Here is a 24,692-nt window from a genome sequence, read left to right as displayed (position 1 = left end):
TATTTAGAATCCTAATAGGACATGGATAGATTGTATCTATTTCATTAATGTGTTTCTGGCAGATTTGCCAGGATCGTGAAGAATGCAATTATTTTTTTTTTTCAGAAGACATTTTTTGATCCACCACGGTGATGAGTTGATGTCTGCTAAATACGACCCTGTCACTGTTGTAGTTTTATGATTCATATGCCATGTTAAGTTGTTCTTATTTCTTCAGGGGTTCGATCACACTGACGTCACTAGTTTAATTTTTCTGTATGCTGAAGAAGACGTTACGTCAGTACATTTGCAGTCTACCTTACACACCTACCCTACACACAATACTACACAATACTTACACAATACTACCCTACACACCTCTAAGAAACGCTCGTTAAAAAAAAAAAAAAAAAAAAATGCTCGGTAAGTTGGGCATGTATGTAGGTTCGAGTCTATTTCAGAGGCGAAGCCCAGTTTGTTCAAACTGCAAACAAAGTGGCAATTTGCAAATGGTGTGGGAAACCATGGGGATAATAGAGAAGACGTGAGCTTTCCTGATGAGGGAGACTGCTGTACGGCAAATGTTTTTTTTTACCATTGAGTGATGTTGGAACATTGTTATGATTGTATAATGGTGGCGGCGCCATTGATGTATTTGATGGCATCCATGTTGGCAGTTGCACTGCTTAAAAAGGGTTCGAGAAGGGCAATGAACAAGTGTGAATAGATTTTGAAATGGCTTTACCTGTGGGGTTTGGAATCGCTGATCATTTTTTTAAATACACTTTTGGTGTCCTGTGGTGGCGCAGTGGATTTGACCTTAGCTTGGTACTACGGGACCCAGAGATCGAATCACGCTGCAGGAATGCACTGCAGGGCCGACGCAAGGACCTTAGTAGTCAAGAAGGTCGTTAATTCTTAAATAAATAAAATAGATAAATAAACTTTTGGGATTGATCTCGGATAAAAAAAAAAAATTGTCCTAGGATTTTTGTTTGCTTTGAAATTAACGTTTATTTTTCGATTAATATATCTCGTGGTCTCAACACTCAAAGAATGTTAGGATTCAGTTAAATGTTTTCACTAATGTATGCTTGTTGTTGTTTTTTGCTCATCATTGTTTCGTCTTGTGCGATGCTTTTGATCAACAGCTGTTACTTAATCTTTTAACCAAACCAATAACATTTAATAAATTAAATTGGAAACACGGGGTGTAACTTAGATACGAAAAGAACTAGGATTAATTTATTAGTCATGGCTTCTTTGCTTGGAGAAGCTTGACATGGATAATAATGTTTTTGAAGTTAAATTAAATATTGAAAAAACATGTTTTTCAACTTAAAGTAAGGAGCAGCACTAAAACTTAAAACGAAGAAATTATTCCTTATATGAGGAGGCTTGCCCCCTCGTCAATACCTCGCTCTTTACTCTAAAGTTCGAATTTTGCTCCAATTCTCTAAGAATGACCCCCGAATCACAAAGGCCGTTTAATTAGAATAAACAGATCTTTTGAAAGTGCTGAAAAAAAACTTTAGCGTTAAGAACGAGTCATTGTTTCCCCTTTTTTCGAAAATAGGGCAAATTTTCTCAGGCTCATAACTTTTGATGGATGGATTGATGAAAGTTGTATATTTAAAATCAGCATAAAAATCCGATTCTTTTGATGTATCTGTTGGCATCAAAGTTCAATTTTTAGAGTTTCGGTTACTATTGAGCCGGGTCTCTCCTTAGGCTACTTTCAGTTCGTTACCACGATTTGTTTGAAAGTATCCATGCTTTAATGTAAAGTTTATCACTGTTGGGTGAATTTCAGGATAGATTGAAAAAACAGCCATCATCGGTTTTTTATTCCCTTATTGATAACTGTAGCGAACATGGGTTTTAGGTATAACAAATAATATTACTCTGAATTACTGCCCAGATATGGTAAGAATTTTATCCTCATTGGCTGAATTGTTTTGATCTTTAAATTTTTATAACGATTATTGCAATAATTGAGATAATTCAAGGACAAAATTGTAAAATATATAAGGGGGTATATTCTGGCCCGGTACGTGTGCAGGGGGGGGGAGCTCTGTCAATACTGGAACTCGCGAATACTTCCCAATTCCTCCGCATTTTGTTGCATTCTTATTATTGCTACATTTTTGCCTCTCTTTAAAATTACCCCTCCCCCCGAAACCTAATCCTGGTTATAAATAGCGACGAAGACCACACTGCCTTTCCATCACAAACACCAAAAACAAAAAGAACTAGGGAATTTCTCAAGACAATGGGAAACAAATTAGAATGAATATTTCGGCCCTATGTCCAAGGGCCGTTCTCAGCAATACAAAAGTATATAAGAAGAAACAACTTACAACAGGATAAAATCAATAAAACTAAAATGAAAAGTTTTTCAAAACAGTCCTGTCATCCTTACCTCAGCAAAGTTCAACCAGGACTCAAGTCAACCAGGACTAGAGTCCTAGTTGAACTTTGCTGAGGTAAGGGTGCCAGGACTGTTTTGAAAAACTTTTCAATTTAGTTTTATTGATTTTATCCTGTTGTAAGTTGTTTCTTCTTTATCATTTTTCTATTGCTGAGGACGGCTCTTGGACATGTGGCCGAAATATTCATTCTAATTTGTTTCCCACTGTCTTGAGAGATTCCCTATTGTTCTTCTTGTTTATGGTGTTTGTAATCCCGGTTACCTTCCTGATCCCGATATCGTTGTTAGTCGTACAATATTGTACGCTTTAACAATCATAGCTGAATAGCCCAAGTTTTGGGGCAGGTGAAATAAGGTGAGAGTTGTTACCAAGGCTTCCTGGCATGGGAAGTGGGTTCAGTGCTTCAAAACAAATTCAAAAATTAGGACAAGCTACAACAATGGTGATTTTCTTATCACGACTCTCGTTTCTTCTACTTCTCTTCTTAGTATTTTAATAATCTATCCGGTTATCAAAATATTGCCTATTTATTTTTGGAACACACAAACAGTAAACGCCTTAGGCAAATATCCCAAAGGCTAAACGGCACCACAATGGTGGCTGGCGTGGAAACTCATCTACAATAAAGGGAATGATTTGGCGTATTTTCTGAAGAAAGCTTTCTTCCAATAACCTCCTTCTCCATGATTGTGAGGCTAACTCTCAACCCAAAGAATATAAGGACTTCTAAAGTTTACAAACCTTTTTAAGGAGTTTACACGATTATCTTGGAAACTTATAATTGTTTACTTTTATCCAGGAAAAGCTACTAATTGGAAATATGGACATCCAAGTTACCAGTTAGTATAACTGAAATAATGCTGCTTTTAAGACCGATGGGACTGTGTTTCATCAGGAATATACGTAGGCATGGTTTAGGGTTCATTCCTAAATTGTTGCAGATGTTTCACTTTCCTCTAAATTTCCTATAATAATCCTTCAATAAGATGTATATGTCCTGCTTGACTAATTTCCCTCTCGAAAATAAATTGACAAATGTTTCGCGTAAGGACCTATCAACAATTCAGAATTTGCAATTAAGATTGACAGTGACCTTCCAGAAGAAATAGCAGATGATGAAGCTATTTCAAAAGCTAATGTAAAATACTGGATTCTGTAGTTCTCTAAATTTTCGGAAGTAAAATAATCTTACAGAATTGCGGATTTTGAGCGAAATGTTTAATGTTCTACCCTGCCTCTCAGATTCGCTGGATTAAATTCAGTTTTTGTGGTATGATCACTTGGTTGAATTCGTAGAAATAGAAGACATGACATTTCGACTCGCTTTGATCTTTTGTGACACCAAAGGTTTTAGGCTATTGATAGTAATTATATTTATAGAAAAAACTGCTTCTGTCGATTTCTGCAATATTCTGTGATATTGTATAAGACAAAATCTGGTCCCAACCCCCACTAGTAAGAAAAAGGGAGTGTTGGCCGTCTCTATAAACTCAATTTTCGGCCTCAGTAGACGACGATAATTTTTTTGAATATGATCAGTTTTGGGAAAGTTGCGTGAATTAAAGTACAAAATGGTTAAATGTCTAATAGTACATTTTTCAGGAGGAGTGAAAACACGAAAATATAGAAATTTTCTTTAAAAAGAAAAAAGAGAAATATAATTATTAGGATCGCTGCTGTTTTTGCAAACGCGGTATAATTACACCATTAAAGTTTGGCAATGACAAAAATTCCGTCCTGGACCTTGTAAATTCCCGGGTGAGGAACCAGGAGAAGGAATTTAATTTTGGGAGGTGTCCAAAAGGAATTCGAAACCGCTGTCTCGGACCGTCTATTCGAAGCCAAATTTTGGCTCAAACTTCACATCAAAGGTCCAACGATTTATTATCTGTAGACACTTTAGAATTTGTAGCAATGAGATTGAATATATGCGGCATGTCAACGGGAAAAAAATCAATTAGATGATGTTGTTGATTAAATTTTAAAAGTGGTCGATCTCAAAGTATTTGTAATTGGTTAGATTTTCTGTGTCGCCTGTTGATTTTGAGTTGTCTCTATTGTCTTCTTTGCTTGGAGAAGCTTGACATGGATAATAATATTTTTATGATGAGGCTTGAACCTCCTAACAGTTAAACCATTTGGTTCCGCCTGATTACTGTCCAAAATCCTAATCAAGTTAGTTAACTCTAGAAAAATACTAGAACAGACGATGGGCTGCCCATTCTCTGCCCGATGGGTCACCTGGTGTAGTCTTTGGAATACCAATTGCTATGCCACGTGGCTCTTCCATGCTATACATGACAAACTTCCACCATGTTTGCCACATGGCACACGTAGCTGGTCAGCGTGATTTTTGAAAGTGGACAATCCCTCGAAACGAGTAGCAATATGAGAAAATGTAGGACAACGATAAAAAGAAGTAATTCACATGATTTCATTGAAAATGAGAAAAATACAAATATTTTCGTAGTGACCAACGCTCAGTGGTCCTCAATGCAAAAATATAGTTAAAATTTCACGTGAAAAAAAAAAAAATACCAACTTCAAAAACAAAAAATAAAAGAGAAAAGTCACCTTCTCCATGAACCGTTAAAATGCGACTGAATAATAAGCCCTGATGTTGAATAAAAGACCAAATTTCTATTTGAGAGTGTATTTTGTACCTATAGGTTTTCCAGTTTAGGGTAGTGGGAAAATGATTAAAACCTTATTGATTTTGATTTTTCTAATTTGTATATGATCATGCTTTGCAGTCTGGTGTAAATAGTATTGTATTGAAAAATGAGTCTAAATGGCTTTTACTATTTCATGGAACTGTGGATATTTAATTTATCAATGGCTATTCAAGTAGCTTACCGGATCCTAACATTTAACAATAAATATTAATTAATTAAAATATTAATTGTTAATAAATTAATTAAGAATATAATTAAGTAATATAATTATAATTAATTAATACAATTTAATTGATTAATAAAATATTGGTTTAATAATCAATTAATAAATAATAATTAATTCAAAAAAATATAAACAGAGTAACATTCTTTACTCTAGAGGTTCATTTACAAATAAGGAGCTCAACTCCCAAATTGATACCACCATAAAACAGTCATAGGAAAAAAAAACTCCCACAGAAGATAGTCTACGTGGACCTTGCTGAAGAAATATTCAAAATGTTTTGTTTGGGTATGTAATGATATTTAAAAGAAAGTATTTAAGCACATTTAAGATTGGGGTTAATCAAATTGCTCTCCTGATAAATTAGTATAGAGTTGGCTTTTTTTCGTAACCTTTATGTTTAAGTAATTTCTTAAAGAACAGACAAAGCTAAGGACTAATCTAATGTTTTAACCAAAAAATCTTTAAAAAAAACACATAAAGGTGCATCTAATATAATTGGCAGCCGAACAACTTAAGATTCTCAGCTTTTAAATTTGCTCACTGGATAATACCCAATGTTTAATAATGATGATTTTTTTTTTCTTTTATCCTTTAAGCTTTTTGTAGTTGATCGGTTACATGCGTGTTTAGCAGTACCCTTGTCGCTTGGATTTACATAAATTCTAGTCACACTGTCAGTCAAATATGTTTCTTCTGGACTGGAGCAACTTAGGAGCAAAAGGTTGATGGTTACCTCAGAGGCTAACACGGTTTTGATGATGATCCTTTGAAAGATTGTGGCGATAACGCTGATCTACGTTAATCTTTACAATATTTGGATGCTTCATTAAATTTTAAGCATGTCTTTAATGGGTTGCGCGTTTTCTGCCTGTTGGTGTACATCTCGGAGCGACAATTTTCCTCCCACACAACGCCTGGTGCCACGCTTGATGCACCTCCGCCACCCACAACACGCACCAAACGGTGCACGTGATCTTGAATGTTCCAATGGGCTACAACTGTCCTCTATATATATATATATATATATATATATATATATATATATATATATATATATATATATATATATATATATCTATATATATAAAAATAAGTTGTCTGTCTGTCTGTGGATGGATGGATCAGGTGACGTCACCTGAAAAAACTGGATCAGGTGACGTCAAAACTGAAAAAACTAAAAAAAGGCAAAAACTACAAAAAAAAACTAAAAACTAATAAAAAAAATAAAAAAGCTAAAAAACTAAAAAAACTAAAAAAAGGCAAAAACTACAAAAAAAACTAAAAACTAATAAAAAAGCTAAGAAACTAAAAAAACTAAAAAAAGGCAAAAACTACAAAAAAAACTAAAAACTAATAAAAAAGCTAAGAAACTAAAAAAACTAAAAAAAGGCAAAAACTACAAAAAAAACTAAAAACTAATAAAAAAAATAAAAAAGCTAAAAAACTAAAAAAACTAAAAAAACTAAAAAAAGGTAAAAAACTAAAAAAACTAAAAACTAAAAAAAACTAAAAAAAAAGGAAAAAACTGAAAAATAAGCTAAAATAAAGGTAAAAACCAATAAAAAACTAAAAAAAAAACTGAAAAAACTAAAAAAAGGCAAAAACTACAAAAAAAAAACTAAAAACTAATAAAAAAAAGTAAAAAAGCTAAAAAACTAAAAAAACTAAAAAAACTAAAAAAAGGTAAAAAACTAAAAAAAATAAAAAATTAAAAAAAACTAAAAAAAAGGAAAAAACTGAAAAATAAGCTAAAATAAAGGTAAAAACCAATAAAAAACTAAAAAGAAAAAAAGGAAAAAACTAAAAAAAATTTTCATCTAAAAAACTAAAAAAAACTAAAAAAGGTAAAAACTAAAAGAACTAAAAAAGAAAAAAATAAATGACGAAACTCAAAGAGAAAGCGACCAGGACAAAAGGAATGTTCGATTATCAATCAACAAAGCACCGGGACACAGGGAGTATAAATGACGACCAGGACATAAGTAAAAAAAAAAACTATCTATATATATATAAAAATAAGTTGTCTGTGGATCTGTGGATCGTGGATCAGGTGACGTCACCTGAAAAAACTGGATCAGGTGACGTCAAAACTGAAAAAACTAAAAAAAGGCAAAAACTACAAAAAAAACTAAAAACTAATAAAAAAAATAAAAAAGCTAAAAAACTAAAAAAACTAAAAAAAGGCAAAAACTACAAAAAAAACTAAAAACTAATAAAAAAAATAAAAAAGCTAAAAAACTAAAAAAACTAAAAAAACTAAAAAAAGGTAAAAAACTAAAAAAACTAAAAACTAAAAAAAACTAAAAAAAAGGAAAAAACTGAAAAATAAGCTAAAATAAAGGTAAAAACCAATAAAAAACTAAAAAAAAAACTGAAAAAACTAAAAAAAGGCAAAAACTACAAAAAAACTAAAAACTAATAAAAAAAGTAAAAAAGCTAAAAAACTAAAAAAACTAAAAAAACTAAAAAAAGGTAAAAAACTAAAAAAAATAAAAAATAAAAAAAAACTAAAAAAAAAGGAAAAAACTGAAAAATAAGCTAATATAAAGGTAAAAACCAATAAAAAACTAAAAAGAAAAAAAGGAAAAAACTAAAAAAAATTTCCATCTAAAAAACTAAAAAAAACTAAAAAAGGTGAAAACTAAAAGAACTAAAAAAGAAAAAAATAAATGACGACACTAAACTAAAAACTAATAAAAAAACTAAAAAATCTAAAAATCTAAATAAGCTAAAAAAGAAAAAAAAAGGAAAAAAATAAAGGAGAAAAACAAAACTAAAAAACGAATGTATATACAGACCGGGACACCGGGATACAAATGACGACCGGGACACAGGGAATATAAATGACGACCGGGACACAGGGACACAACTACAACAGGGACACCGGGGGAAACAGGGGGATGTAAATGACGACCGGGACACCGGGACAGGGAATGGTCGATTAGCAATCACCATCAACAAAGCTCAAGGGCAATCATTAGAATCATGAGGTATAGATCTGAATACAGATTGTTTTCCCATGGACCATTATATGTTGCATGTTCAAGAGTCGGTAAACCTGACAATCTATTTATATGCAAAGACAATGGGACAGCAAAGAATGTTGTATATTCGCAAGTTTTACGTAGTTAAAACCATATATATATATATATATATATATATATATATATATATATATATATATATATATATATATATATATATATATATATATATATATATATATATATATATCTATCTATATTCACAGGTGGGACATAGGGACACAACTACAATGGCGCGTAACTATTATGGCGCGTAACGACTTACGCGCGCGGGGGGGCTTGGGGGGGGCGCGAAGCGCCCCCACCAACTAGGTGTTGGGGTGGCGCGAAGCGCCACCCCAACAGCTAGTATATATATATATATATATATATATATATATATATATATATATATATATATATATATATATATATATATATATATATATATATATATATATATATATATATATATATATATAAACCTTTTGAAAGGTTTTTGAGCCATATTGTTATAAAACTAGATAGTTGGCTAAATTTGGTATTCGATATCAAACAGTTCGTGGTAACGAACTGTAGTAAGGAGCGACCCGGCTCAATAGTAAACGAAACTCTAAAAAACGGAATTTTGATGCTAAAAGATATATCAAAAGAATTGAATTTTCATGCTAATTCTAAATATATAAGTTTCATTAAATTTAGTCTTTGTCATCAAAAGTTACGAGCCTGAAAAAATTTGCCTTATTTTGGAAAATAGGGGAAAACATCCCCTAAAAGTCATAGAATCTTAACGAAAAACACGCCATCGCATTCGGCGTATCAGAGAACCTTATATCAAAAATTTCAAGCTCCTATGTACAAAAATGTAGAATTTCGTATTTTTTGCCAGAAGACAAATCACGGGTGCGTGTTCATTTGTTCTTTTGTTTTTTTTATTGTTTTTTCTTTTCCCCAGGGGTCATCGTATCGACCAAGTGGTCCTAGAGTGTCGCAAGAGGGCTCATTCTAACGGAAATGAAAAGTTCTAGTGCCCTTTTTAAGTGACCAAAAAAATTGGAGGGCACCTAGGCCCCCTCCCACGCTCAATTTTTTCGCAAAGTCAACGGATCAAAATTTTGAGATAGCCATTTTGTTCCGCATAGTCGAAAATCATAACAACTATGTCTTTGGGAATGACTTACTCCCCCACAATCCCTGGGGGAGGGGCTTCAAGTTACAAACTTTGACCAGTGTTTACATATAGTAATGGTTATTGGGAAGTGTACAGACGTTTCCAGGGGGATTTTTTTGGTTTGGGGGTTGGGTTGAGGGGAGGGGGCTATGTGGGAGGATCTTTCCTTGGAGGAATATGTCATGGGGGAAGAAAAATTCAATGAAAAGGGCGCAGGATTTTCTAGCATTACTATAAAAAAACAATGAAAAAACAAACATGAAAACGTTTTTTCAATTGAAAGTAAGGAGTAGCATTGAAACTTAAAACGAACAGAGATTATTACGCATATGAGGGGTTCTAAAAATACTTTAACATAAGGAGCGACGTATTTAGGAGGAGATAAATACCTCGCTCTTTATGCTAAAGTATTTTTAGTAATTTCAACTATTTATTCTACGGCCTTTTTGATTCAGGGGTCATGGATAAAACTTACGATTTAGTGTAAAGAGCGAGGTATTAACGATGGTACAGACCCCCTTGTATACATAATAAAAATATAAGAATATAAAAGTTTGTTACGTAAGTTAATTCTTAAGTTACGCATATTTTTTACTAATAAAAACGTTCGTTAAAAATTAAAAGTTCTAGTTGCCTTTTTAAGTAACCGAAAAATTGGAGGGCAACTAGGCCTCCTTCCCCACCCCTTATTTCTCAAAATCGTCTGATCAAAACTAAGAGAAAGCCATTTAGCCAAAAAAAAGAATTAATATACAAATTTCATTTTAATAATTTATGTGCGGAGAGCCAAAATCAAACATGCATTAATTCAAAAACGTTCAGAAATTAAATAAAAAAAACTAGTTTTTTTAACTGAAAGTAAGGAGCAAGATTAAAACTTAAAACGAACAGAAATTACTCCGTATATGAAATGGGTTGTCCCCTCCGCAATCCCTCGCTCTTTACGCTAAAGTTTGACTCTTTGCCACAATTCTACTACTTAAAACAATTAAAAGCTTTATCGTAAAGAGCGAGGGATTGCGGAGGGGACAACCCATTTCATATACGGAGTAATTTCTGTTCGTTTTAAGTTTTAATCCTGCTCCTTACTTTCACTTAAAAAAAACTAGTCTTTTTTTTTATTTAATTCTAGTCATAAACCGTACGAATATTATTCTAATGTTAGTGCAGGGTCTAACATACGGTAAGGTAAGGTAAGCTCTTAGAATCAGCAGGGCAACATAGACGCGGAGAACGAAAGGCTGAATTAAAAAGGCAGCCTCTTGTTGATCAGTCCTTTTAGAAGAACATGACGGCAAAAGTTAATAGGTGGTTATTTCAGAAGTTTGAAAATTTCAGATTGAGACCTTTAGGCGTGACAATAATGGAATATCAATAGTTTTTGTGTGTTGACATGACCATATCCAGATTTTGTTACCGGATTTGACGTCCCTCCCCTCTTGCCGAAATTTTTGTTCGACTCGTAAAAAACGTAACAAAATTACATATTTTTAATAGCCCCCCCCCCCGAACAAAAATCTGGGATGGGCCCTTGTGTATCTATGTATCATTACATCCTGAAATATGTCGCGTGGCTTTCGACATTGTAATGGAGTATATCTAATATTTATTTATTTATTTTTTTTTGTATTCGTAATACGCTTCTTCAAGTCCTTATCCACATTCATTACGATTTTTTTTTAAATATGTTTGATTGAAATGGTATTTATTTTAATAACGAGTCATTTTTATCAAATTATGTTTTGTTTCAGGTGACCGAATAATTCAAGTGAACGGTGATTCAGTGGTGGATAGGAGTTATGCTCAAGTAGTTCAAATGATACAGACAAGTGGTCCAAATTTGAAGTTGGTCGTTGTTCCCAAAGAAGAAGATATAATACAATTGGTAATCTACCGATTTTTTTTTCAAGTGATGCGGGCTTCTTATAATTCTCACGCTATAGATTAAAAGCAGAACTATTCGTTGCATTATATCTCCTGTTACCGGAAAATTGATGTACATCAACCTTCTCAGGCACGAACGCTGTTTTTTCCCTGGGGGGTGGCAAAAGTATTTTTTGGTAATTTGAATTAGAAATGCTCAGTAATTTATAAGTTTTTAGGGGGTGGGGGGTTGAATTTCAAGACTTCTCCTGTGTACTTCCTTGAACCCTCCCCCACCCATTATCTATTATCTAGTGAACACGAGTCTTAGGAATATTTGGAAACGGTCTTAGAGTTACTCTTAAGTAGGAATGCCGATATGTGTTTTTTTGAAGGACAGGAAGGAGGAGCCCCAGTTCACGGACTGTTTCTAGGGGGGTAAGAATTTTTGGTATTTGTGTATTATTCAGAACACACTTAATGAGTGGAGTTCGGTTCTGTCATGAAACAAACTACGATGCAGGTACATTTTGTTGAGAAAATCCGGTTTCGTAGCCACAAAGACAAAACTCAATTTAGTTTGCTACGCATAGTGATAGAAGATAGTGTCTGAACAAGGATTTTGAAATGAAGATTTGAGATTTGCCAAAGACTGAAAAAGAGCCAACTATATTATTTTTACAGGATAAGGGGTTGTTGCCCGCAACAAAACAGTACAGCAATGGACACAACATGACTTTATAACCTAACCTAACTTAAGCTGACATCGTAGTTTTTTTCACGAAAGAACCTAACTTCACTTGTTGAGTGTGTTCTGTATAATACACAAGTACCGAATTTTTTTAATGGGGATACAGAAGAGGTTTTTTATTTCAAAATCTAAGAGGGGATGCTTTTTTTTTATAAATGAAAATACTCATAAAAGGTATTTTCAAAATCTAGAGGGGTGTAATTACTCCCTGTATACCCCTGTAATTCGTATCCCTCGCAAGATGGCGTCTTTAGATGGGAAATCGCATTCCTGTCCAGCATCCCTAGAAATCATGATACATCGAATTTGATTCTCTTGGACAATAGATCAGTTATTTGGAGCATCACAAGAAAAATCGCTTGAAATCCAATAGTTACACTGAAATCCATTTTAATGAGCTGTTTCCCACTCATTTGTCTTTTGGGCTCTTCTGAAATAAAAGTTAAGAACCTGTCTCTTCCGAAATGAATAAAGTTGAATAAGGAAGTTAAAAAAAAAATAGTCGCAGCCTTGTATAGCTGGCATAGGACGACTAAATACTTGTCCACCTTTTCCAGATTATCTTTTATATTCACACAAAACATTTTAATTACGAAAATCCTTCTGGGTCATTCCATGTCAAGTCAACCAGGTCATGACACCCACCTCTTTAGATTTTGATGAAACTTGGCACGATTGTTGCGTTTGCTATCCTATTGATAAATACCAAATTTTATTTCTCTATCTCTTATAGTTTTTTTTTTTTCTACAATTTTTTTTATTTTCTTAATTTAGTGCGATTTCTGGCCTTGGATTTTGCGTCTTGCAATGTAACTTGTAGCTTAAAAAATTAATATATTGAAAACTATTTTAGATATCATCATGCAACTTTGCGTAATATTTAATTAATATATTTAAAATAAAGAAAAAATACATTCATTAACCTATCTCAACTCCAAAAAATAATAAAAATATTGTAATCAGAATTTTTTATTTATTTGTAAACCATTGTTGGGATTTATTAAAATTGCAATATCTCAGGTCTCAGACCTGGTAGAGTGTTCATATTTTTTTTTTTACATACTCCTAGATACATAGGCTAACAGATAAACAAAAAAGATGTATGGCTTTTTCACATGTTTAGTTAATATTCTAAAAAGTAGAATATTATTAAGAAATTATAAATTTGAGGTTTACTTGCATTTAATAAATGTGAAATAATGTAAAAACTGTAGTCTAAGAATCAATATCTTTTACAGCAATTATTAGTTCTGCTTGTTATATTTTTTCCACTTCATCCAACAGTCTTCTGTTTTTCTGATACACTCTTTTTTGAAGTAGTATATTCTGCCAGTGCTACTTGATTGTGGTGCATCAACTGTACTAATAACGTGCTCCAAAGGTATTATGCACAAGTCTTCTCTTTGTGGCCAGTAAAAGCTGGCACCAGGTCCTGGAGGGTGAAGAAAAATTTCAGCATCTTCTTCTTCATGAAACACAGTTTTAACCAAGTACCACTTTCCATCGTAGTTTGGAGCCACATAATCGTTTAAAGATGGTTGAATGCAGACCCAATCCGTAGCAGAATCACAAGAAAACATTAGAGTAGGATTAGGACAATCAGTAGTCCTCCTTATTTCAATTTGATTTGTATTTAGTGGTTTGAAATAATGGAAACTTCTATTACTGGGAATAGTCTTGGTGGTTAAAAATCGTGACGCTAACTCCAATCTGAAAGCTTCAGCATTTTTTTTTGTCAATAAAGTGAAAGTTTATTTTTTCAATATTGACTTTACAGAAATCATAAACTTGAGTTGCTGTCTTGATTTGATTTTCATCTGAAAGTTGAAGGCTGCCTTTTCTAAAAATTCTCTTAACAGTTCCTCCCAAGCCATCACATATTGATTTCCCGTGGCTTGTTGCAAAGAATGAATGTTCGGCTTTCATTCCAAAGTCTTTATGATGGTTTGTTAGGTTTTTGAAACTATTTCTATTTTTGTATTGACCAGCACAGCCGTCAGTGAAATAATGAACTTGGTTTATTTCGGGATGATTTTCTTTCAGCCATTTGAAATTTCTTTTTTTTACGTAATTCACAAAACAAGTGTCATGTTGTAAATCATCACTTATGAAACAATGGTTGGAAGTTAAAACTTTATCATCCTTTTTTAAGTAGAGTCCAACTGGAAGAATTGTGCATCCACCTTTGTTCTAGTGATAATTTTGGAACTCATTTTGAATGGTGTAAGAATAATTTTCACTGAAAACCATTACTACAATTGCTGTATTCAAAGGCGGATCTTCTTTCAATTTTTTGAATATTTTAGATTGTGATTTTGTAATATATGAATGTGGGATTAGGTTTTCTACAGATTTGCTCAGTAAAGAAATAAAGCCTTCAGTGCTGATTGATTGCTTAACCATTTCTGTCCTGTCAGTATTAAACCATTGGCTTATAATTATTTCTTCTTCTAAATTATAATCTTCACTCAATTTTGCAGTTAAGTATTCAATCAGGGCATCATCAGATGGACAGTTGTCACAATGGCTTAGCATACACTCACCGTTTTCAACATTACAAACCAACATCTTGATCAAATCTTTGTAACTTTCGTCAATTCTTACAGCATCTAGTAACAATTTCACATTCTGGTGTATGCTACATACACATATTGTATGGGTACCTGCTGACCCAGCAAGGACACACCACTTTGGTCTTATACTGCAAAATTTCGGGAATCCTATTTTCAAGTCGGGGCATTCCCATTTAAAACAAGAGTAAACTACTACTACTACTACTACTACTAAAAACTCACTGCAGCACCAAGCCGCCTGAGGCAAACACAGCTACGCACGCTCCTCCTCCAACCTAATCTATTTAAAGCCTCCCTTTGTACACCCTCCCAGGAAGTTCCCATTTCCTTTAAATCTTTATTTATGACATTCTCCCAACCCAGACAAGGACGAACTGCTTTCCGTGTAGCCCCAGACGGTTGGCCAAAAAGGACAACCTTCGGTAATCTGTCATCCTTCATCCGTAGAACGTGGCCTAGCCATCTCAACCTTTCTTTCATTATAGCCCCAGAAAGCGGGATTGAACCACACTTTTCGTACAACCTACTGTTTGAAATACGGTCAGTCAGCCGGGTACCCAGAACAATCCGTAGGCAATTTCTCTGGAAAACATCTAGTAAATTTTCATTTGCTTTTCGGAGTGCCCATGCTTTAGAGCCATATTTGACCACTGTCATCACTGTAGCTTCCAATATTCTAATCTTGGTTTGTAGACTTATCTTTCTATTCTTCCAAACTTTTTTTTAACTGTGAAAAAACACCCTGAGCTTTAGCTATTCTACTTTTAACATCTTCACTGCTCCCACCATCTTTACTAATAATACTACCAAGGTAACTGAAGCTCCCAACCTGATCAATCTTTTCGTTACCTAATGTCACCTGTTCATCTCCACTTATTCCTAGCCTTAGTGACTTAGTCTTCTTAACATTAATTTTCAAGCTCCCAAAACAAGAGTAAAGCTTTCTCAAATTACTGAGAATAAGTCTTTTTTGCATATAAATATTTTTTTTAATGCTCACTTTGTCTTTTGCTCCGGGTAAAACTCTCGAATTCTCGTCACTTTGGTAAAAGTCTGTCACAAGTTTAACTGTGTGTTTCGGAGAGTGTGTTACCTTTTTTAGGGTCAGGGATAGCTAGGATACCTTTTTCTCGTTTAAGTTTTCTTGCTTGTTGTACCATATATTTGGTCACCTGAAATTCTGTAGCAACTTTTTTTCTGGCTCCAAGATTCTGGCACCAAAGTCAGAATCTGGACTCTTTGGGATCTCCCAACAGATATAAGTTTTTCTATTAAAAGGCCCACGAGCTTATCAAAATCTTCTGCTTTTTTGATAAAATTTCTTTTGTCTTCTTTTTCGTCTTCTGACATTTCAATGTCATAATCTAGAGCTTTGGAGATTTTTTTCTTTACTTCTTTTGTTACTTTTTCAATTTTTCTTTTGTAATACGATTCCTTACTATGTGATGACAAATTATGAAGTTTAATTGGAGTTAAACCCAAATCATTTAAGGCTGCATTTGTTTGTGAAAGGGAGACATTTCTAGATTCAAATGAATCCAATTCAATCATTAGTTCGTCATCAGATTCATTTTCAGTGATTTTAGTTTTTTCTTCACAGAAGTTTCGACATGAAGGGCATGTCTTTTGTCCAGGTTTGACAAAAATATTTTTTTTCACACAATTGTTTTGAAAAACTTAAAGATACACTTCTTAGTGACTTTTTTATTGGCTTTTTGTGTTTTTTAATGGATCTATGCATACTGTTTGATATTTTGCAAACACATTGAGAAAGTAGTAGCTGTGATGGGAACAAACATTTTTAAATTCAATTAAATCGATTCCAGATCTAAGTTGAATTAATTCTTTTTCTTCCTCGGTTAACTCTGATACAGATTGTAATTTTTTGGAAGGTGTATAAGTTGTCTGAAAACAGTCTGATTGTTTAAATAGTCCAATGATACAAGCTTGAGGATTTGTCATTTTGATTTCCGCTTACCCCATTTTAAAACTTTAATTTACTTTCAAACCAACTGTTTCAAATTGCGTATTCTTTTAGTTGGTTTGTAATTTTGTTACTCATAAATAATGTTGAATATCAGTCAAACATGTAAAAAAGCCATATATCTTTTTAGTTTATCTGTTAGCCTATTTATCCAGAAGTTTGTAAAAAAAAAATAAAAAAAATATGAACACTCTACCAGGTCTGAGACCTGAGATATTGCAATTTTAGTAAATCCCGACGATGGTTTACAAATAAAGAAAATTTCTGATTATAATATTTTTATTGTTTTTTGGAGTTGAGATAGGTTAGTGAATGTATTTTTTCTTTATTTTAAATATATTAACTAAATATTATGCAAAGTTTCATGGTGATATCTCAAATGGTTTTCAAGATATTAATTTTTTAAGCTACAAGTTACATTGCAAGACGCGAAATCTGAGGCCTAAAATTGCGTTAAATTAAGTAAATTAAAAAATTTGTGAAAAAAACTATAAGAGATAGAGAAATAAAATTTGGTATTTATCAATAGGACAGCAAATGCAATAATTGTGCCAAGTTTCATCAAAATCTAAAGAGTTGGGTGTCAAATTAATTATTTACTGGGTGATTTGACATGGAATGACCCTTCTATTTTTCTATTGGAAAAAGTCTCGAAAATCTCTTGAAAGATCTTAGCTCCCTACCCTTCTGCAATGCCCCGTTTTATGCATGTCTAGCTATACTTCCAGGCCTACACATATTTTTGGCGAGAAATGTCCAAACAACTGCAAACAACTCCCGTTCACACACGGAGTTCAATTCTTGAATGCATGATTTAATGCTAAGCGTTTAGTTCTAGAGTCCTCTAGAGTTCTAGAGTCTAAAACTTTGTCTAGACTTTGAGACTGTTCCAATCAGGGAGCTACTTTTTGTCACTATATCCATCACCTATGCTAACAAGTTGTGTTCACGTAAATATTTGACAAAACTTTCGTGCCTATGCAATTGTCATAATTATTATTGTTGTGGATGGATTGACAAAAATGAGGAGAGGCTCAGGCAACAAAGATTTATTGTCATCACCCCCCCCCCAAAAAAAAACAGCATTAATAACTCATGGGCTATTGTTACCTCTTGGGCGAGGTACATTGAGACAGAAAGCGTCTATATCTTGTTTCTCCCTATATAGAAGAGCCTTTCTTGGTAGTGTCAAGGTGTCTACCATTTACCTCCCCCCTTCCATTCCAAGAACCCCATTCGCCTGAATCATACTGGGTTGGACAGGCACAGATTATCCATCAAAAGAAGGGAGAGTCACCCACCACTCACCATCCATTAATGGAAAGTGGCATTTGATCCTCAGAACTGGTACTAGTATGCAGTGCTGGTACTCAGAACTTCTCTCTCCCAATCCGGACTGCTCCTCGGGGTATTTTTCCTCGCGCCATAATAGATGTTTTGTATCTCTAGGGGGATTTTCCTCTCAGGCATGATTTTGGTATCCACTATTTGGTTTAGTCCATCCAATTTTGGTAGTGTGTTCCGCAAAATCGCATGTGCAAAAATCAGACATTGTGCTGGAAGGTCAGGGCCTTGGTGGTGACTGAAACTAACAGAAGTTGTGCCCATAGCCGTTCCTTGCGCTGGTGGCACCCGTGGAAAAATTATTTACTGCATCTCCTCCCGACTCAAATATGAGCAAAACAAAAGCCAAATCAAAGTGAAAAATTTGGTACCTACGTGTTATAGCGACGACACTCAAGAAGATAAGTTTGGTTAATCATAAGAAAATTTACCAAAATATGATGAAAATATAATACTTTAGTAACAAAAACTACAACAGAGAATTATGGAAAGCAGGCCACCTAGTGCGCATTATAACTATCTAACCACCTCCATATATTAAATATTTAATTCAAATATACCTGCATAGTACTTTGTCTCGCTTTGGCTAAGATGATTATCTCCGAGTGAACATAGAAAACCAGTTTCATTGCAGATCAAGAAAAAGTTAGGTCGCTGTACATGTAAGTACAGGGGGTTGGGGCTACCCCCCAAGCACGTCCCGTAGCTGCAGCGCCGGGGGAAGCTTACCGGTTGCCTCCTCTTCTTTGAATGACTCTGGTTGTGCCTACTACCCTCAGGACCACAACGAGGAGGCTGTCATCGTCATCCCCTAGTAAGTGCCATGCTGGAACCCATATTTAGGCATGGAATTTCACGTGGGCTGGCATGTGAAGTCCACTTAATGAAACCATCTATAGACCCTATAATATTTTGAGGTACCACCTAGAAGACCATCGTATACGGCGATGTTACGTGTATGTCAGGTTGTATTAATTTATAAGTTCTAGTCTTGATTAATGTTTTTTTTCTCTCTCTCTGCCTGTCATTATGTCAATGAGCATTGTCATTATTTGCTTTAAATTCTTACTATCATGCCATATATGGATTTGTCTCAACATCGTTAAGAATTCCATCTGACATGCATTGTTTCTTATGTGTGTCTAATTATAACAAGGAGTTACATACTAAGCCATTTTGTGTTCACCCAAGGACATTCGTAGAGTAGACAGACTTAAAGGCGCCAAGTTATATAGGGTAATAGTGAAGTTTTTGGATGATGAAATATCTTTCTCAATTTAAAATATCCATAGTTACCCTTGGCAGGCATAGCTAGCGGATTAGTTTAAAACAAAGTAAATAAATGTACTTCGGACGCAGCTGCATTCCGAGCGCGAGTGTGACCACTCCGGGATGTGGCTAAATTCGGTTTGCAATGTCATGGATAAAAATTACGGTACTTATCGGTTTTACAATAGACACTATAGAATTCTGATCGCGGATGATGCGAACATGACTCAAGAAACTGGTCAAGCAATTTCTTTATACCATACAATTAGCTTTGACTTGGTTGGAAAATAAATTGTAGCTATATCTTATTTAAGTATTTGGTTGGTATTTTGGTATGGTTTGGTTAGTATAATATATACTATGCTTTTTTCCCCCCCCTCTTCCCCAATGTTCAAATATATAGCCCAAATTTGTTTCTAAACTAATATATTTTCTTCAGATTTTGTTTGATTTCATTAGCATTAATCGAACTTCATTTCCCGAGTGTCTACTATATAACCGATAAGTACCAAAATTACGTAACCGTATTCCGGATAGTGGAACAATCTATGTAAATTTCACTCAAAGTAGACGTTAGAAAATTGGACAAATTATGTTAAATTAAAAAAGTGGTTCAATTGGTTAAATATGTTAGACATGAAAGTTTTGCTGTTTAAACGGATATCAAAGGCTATAATATCGAGAAGTGTGCAAAGCCTCTGTCCATTCATTTTCTATTAGCTTGCTAAACGTGCGTGCTCAAATACTAAAGAAATTATTGTCAGAAAATCAATAATTTACCAGATTCTTCCACTTCTTTGCCTTCATGTGTAATTGCAAAATACATCTAATAACCAAGGAACTATTTTCTTTTTTTTGTTTAAAAGATCGAATTTTATTAAGGCTTTCAATTTGTCTTTGATCACATGAAATTAATAGGCTACAGTGGCTGTATAAGCATTTATGATGGTTAGGCCAAGAGATAAAAAAGAAAAGAAAAAATAGGATTAAGATCTGAGCCGTTCTGAGCCGTTGATGGCACATAGGGTGTCTAACCGACGTATCAGGTGTTTGATCTCTTTTACTGGGGCCGGTAGAAACACTGTCGCCCAGGCACGTACGCAGGAATTTTTTCGGGGGGGGGGAAAGCAAAACCTTCGAAACAGCAGATATTGTTAATTTTTTAATTTAGTAACTAAATAAATGCAAAAAGCACGTATATCGGAAAATACAGATGAACTTTTATCTGTACTATTGTAGCGGATGGGGGGAAGGAGACTAGAACCAGTGATTAATCTATTATATCCCACTGAAAGGGGAAATTTTAGGATTAATAGTGCAATATGGGTGCTGTGGGGGGTAGTTCTGCTATTACGAAAACGTCTTTTTTAATGAAAAATGATAGTTTTCAAAATTGATCGATTGAAAGCTGTACTTCATCCTGAAAAGGAGGGATAAACACTCTAATATCAAGGATAATTCTATTTTGCTATGGAAAGCAAACTCTCTTTGCAAAAAAACACAAAAAAAAAAAAAAAACCAGTGCAATCAATAATTACTTCGAAGAGGTTAAAAATTTAGACAGAAAAAGGGTTAATAAATGGGCAGTGACTTGACCGGATAATTGCATGCTGTGAAATCCCAAAAAAAAAGGCTTCACACATGTATCTAGATTCTTAATAAATGTCCTACTTTTGCCAGAAATCCTAAGAAACCATGGGGAAATTAAAAATGTTACAAACTTTCAGGGGGTGGGGGCGGGCCCGAAGGCCCTGCGTGCGTGCCAGCTGTCGCCATATCTTGTGTCAGCGGGAATTGTCCCCAGGCCCCTATTCGCAAGCAGAACATCAGTCAACTGTGCTATCACAGGGTATCAAAGGGCGTTAAATAAAATTAATCCACATGATGCCACTGAATTAGAACTCCCATTGTTTATTTGAAAAAAACAAGAGCTAAGAGCTCATATGGCACTTGTGACGAGGTGAGAAGAGCTAAGAGCCAAGAGATCATATGGTATGAGCTCTAACAAAATTCTATGAATCAATAGATTGATTTAAAAAGGAAAATAAGAGGCTTAATGCCCGCCAGGATTTAAAATAAGAGCTCTGAGTCACGATGTTCTTCTAAATATCAAAATTCATTAAGATTCGATCACCCACTCGTAAGTTATAAATACCTAATTTTTTCTAATTTTTCCTCTCCCTTTATCCCCCCAGATGGTCGAATCTGGGAAAACGACTTTATCAAGTCAAATTGTGTGGCTCCCTGACACGCCTACCAATTTTCATCGTCCTAGCACGTCCAGAAGCACCAAACTCGCCAAATCACTGAACCCCTCCCCCCAACTCCCCCAAAGAGAGCGAATCCAGTACGATTCTGTCAATCACGTATCACGGACATTTGTTTATTCTATGCACCAAGCTTCATCCCGATTCCTCCACTCCAAGTGTTTTTCCAAGATTTCCCCCTCCAACTCCCCCCAATGTCAAAAGATCTGGTCGGGATTTGAAATAAGAGCTCTGAGACATGAATTCCTTCTAAAAATCAAATTTCGTTAAGATCCGATCATTTATTCGTAAGATAAAAATACCCCAATTTTCACGTTTTCCTAAAATTCCGGTTTCCCCTCCAACTCCCCCCAATGTCACAGGATCTGGTTGGAATTTAAAATTAGAACTTTAAAGCACAAGATTCTTCTAAATATCAAATTTCATAAGTTACAAATACCTCAATTTTCAAAATTACCCCCCCCCCAAATTCCACCAAAGAGAGCAGATCCGGTCCGGTTATGTCAGTCACATATTTTAGACAGGTTTCTATTCTTCCCATCCAGTTTCATCATGATCTCGCCACTTTAAGTATTTTCTAAGATTTCCGGTCCCCCCAACTGCCCCCCCCCCAATTACGCTTGATCCGGTTAAGATTTAAAATAAGAGATCTGAGTTACGAGGTCCTTCTAAATATGAAGTTTCATGAAGATCCGATCACTCCTTCGTAAGTTCAAAAATACGTCATTTTTTCTTATTTTTCAGAATTAACCCCCCCCCCCAATAGAGCGGGTCCGTTCCAATTATGTAAATCACGTATGTAAGACTTCTGATTATTTTCCCCACTAAGTTTCATCCCGATCCCTCCAATCTAAGCGTTTTCCATGATTTTAGGTTCCTCCACTCCAAACTTCCCCCAATGTCACCAGATCCGGTCAGGATTTAAAATAATTGCTTTGAGACACGATATCCTTCTAAATATAAATTTCTTTGAGATCCGATCACCCGTTCGTAAGTTAAAGATACCTCATTTTTTCTAATTTTTCAGAATTAACCCCTCCCCCAACTACCCCAAAGAGAGCGGATCCGTTCCGTTTATATCAATCATGTATCCAGGACTTGTGCTTATTTTTCCCACTAAGTTTCATCCCGGTCCCTCCACTCTAAGTGTTTTCCAAGTTTTAGGTTTCCCCCTCCCAACTCCCCCCCCTCCAATGTCACCAGATCCGGTCGGGTTTTAAATTTGAGCTCTGAGCCGCGATATCCTTCTAAATATCAAATTTCATTGAGATCCGATCACTCGTTCGTAAGTTGAAAATACCTCATTTTTTCTAATTTTTCAGAAATAACCCCCCCCCCCAACTACCGCAAAGAGAGCGGATCCGTTCCGATTATGCCAATCATGTATCTGGGACTTGTGCTTATTTTTTTCATCACGTTTCATCCCGATCCCTCCACTCTAAGTGTTTTCCAAGATTTTAGGTTTCCCCTCTCCAACTCCCGCCAATGTCATCAGATCCGGTCGGGATTTAAAATAAGAGCTCTGAGACACAATATCATTCCAAACATCAAATTTCATTAAGATCCCATCACCCGCTCATAAGTTAAAAATACTTCATTTTTCTATTTTTTACGAATTAACTGGGCCCCCACTCTCCTCCAGATGGTCAAATTGAGAAAAGGACTATTTCTAGTTTAAGCTGGTCATGTCCCTGATACGCCTGCCAAATTTCATCGTCCTAGCTTACCTGGAAGTGCCTAAAGTAGCAAAACCGGGACCGACAGACAGACCGACAGAATTGGCGATTGCTATATGTCACTTGGTTAATACCAAGTGCCATAAAAACAAAGATAAATGAGGGAAAGAGTATAGCCCTTCCCCTTCATCTGATTTGTTCATTTTGATTCTAAAATTATTGCATTGTCTGAATAATATATTGAGAGTTGTTCTTACCTTTTGCGGTCTTTTGAAAGGCATTCCCTACCGGGTGAATTGAACTGTCTGAACTGTGTTTATAGTATTATAGTAAAAGGAATTGTTTCAAATGCCCTCTTCACGTATGGCCTCTGCCCATACGTGAACGGTTTTTCAATTCCAGACAATAGCCTGGAAAACTATAGAACGAGAGAAGACTACCCTTACCCAAAAACGTTTCACATAAACCAAGCAACTGAATAGAATCATTTTCATATATAAACTGAACAATATCGTGATAAGATGGCTTAATGTGGCAGTTCCAAGCGCACACAAGGCACTCATTTATTCTTTTATTAATATCTGCAGATTCATTAATATACGTTGTCCCCGAGTAGATACCCCCCTTACTCCCAACCGACTTCAATAATCAAACTACAATCGATTTGATCTGTCTAGTTATACTACAAATCCTATTATAAAAAAGCATTAAGTCCTATTTTCTTTTTCAACGATTTCTTTTTTTTTAATTTTTAAATTATATTTAGTCTATACTGATCTTTTTACTTAACTTATACTTATATTAGTTATACTTATACTTATATTATATCTATACTTATATTAGTCTATACTTCTGATTTTTTAATGAATCCATTTCTGTTCTATTTGGAAGGTTCTAAAAGAAGAAAATCTAATTTAGAACTGATAGATTATAGAGAAAAAAACCATAAATATGAAGACAGCTAAATTCGACCTGAGCAAATGTTGTGAAATTGGAATTAAAGAACATTTTTGCAATTTTGCGATTAATTAGGTTCGCCTATTACCTTAATGATAACGCTCTTAGGTCTATATCTGATATCGACATATGGTGGGATATCGGAAGTTTCAGAGCCGGTAAATTTGCATAAATTCTAATCTGGAACATATTAGGAACTATAGTGAATAACTATTTTGCTTTTTTTTAATTAGCTCCTTGTATGATTTATTCGATTGAATCAAGTTTACGGGCTCTTTTTTGAAAAATCGCTAGATTTCGAAAAAAAGCACCAGTTTTAGAACGAAAACACTATAAATCACTAGCTAGAAGAAAATCACTTGACAGTATAAAAAATCGCTAGAAATAATGGTAAATCAATAGGTGTGACAACCCTGCTTATGCCTCACTGAAGCCGAAGATAGGAAGACAAAATTTCTTATGATACACATGTGCGATTTTATCGAATATGGTAAAAACTAAG

At 34.5% G+C, this 24,692-nt stretch overlaps 1 protein-coding gene across 1 annotated transcript in view; it reads left to right on the top strand.

The window, feature by feature from the left end:
* Nucleotides 1-24,692, top strand: part of LOC136029867 (rho GTPase-activating protein 21-B-like) — a gene marked incomplete in the record, with an annotated part of 199,960 nt that overhangs the window by 98,739 nt on the left and 76,529 nt on the right. Inside the window, 1 exon segment of the mRNA XM_065708329.1 lies at nt 11,258-11,391. Coding sequence (XP_065564401.1) covers nt 11,258-11,391 — 134 coding nt within the window.

The sequence above is a fragment of the Artemia franciscana genome, chromosome 8 (assembly GCF_032884065.1).
Source record: "Artemia franciscana chromosome 8, ASM3288406v1, whole genome shotgun sequence".
NCBI classification, from domain to species: Eukaryota; Metazoa; Arthropoda; class Branchiopoda; order Anostraca; family Artemiidae; genus Artemia; species Artemia franciscana.
This window is presented reverse-complemented; position numbering and strand designations above follow the sequence as displayed.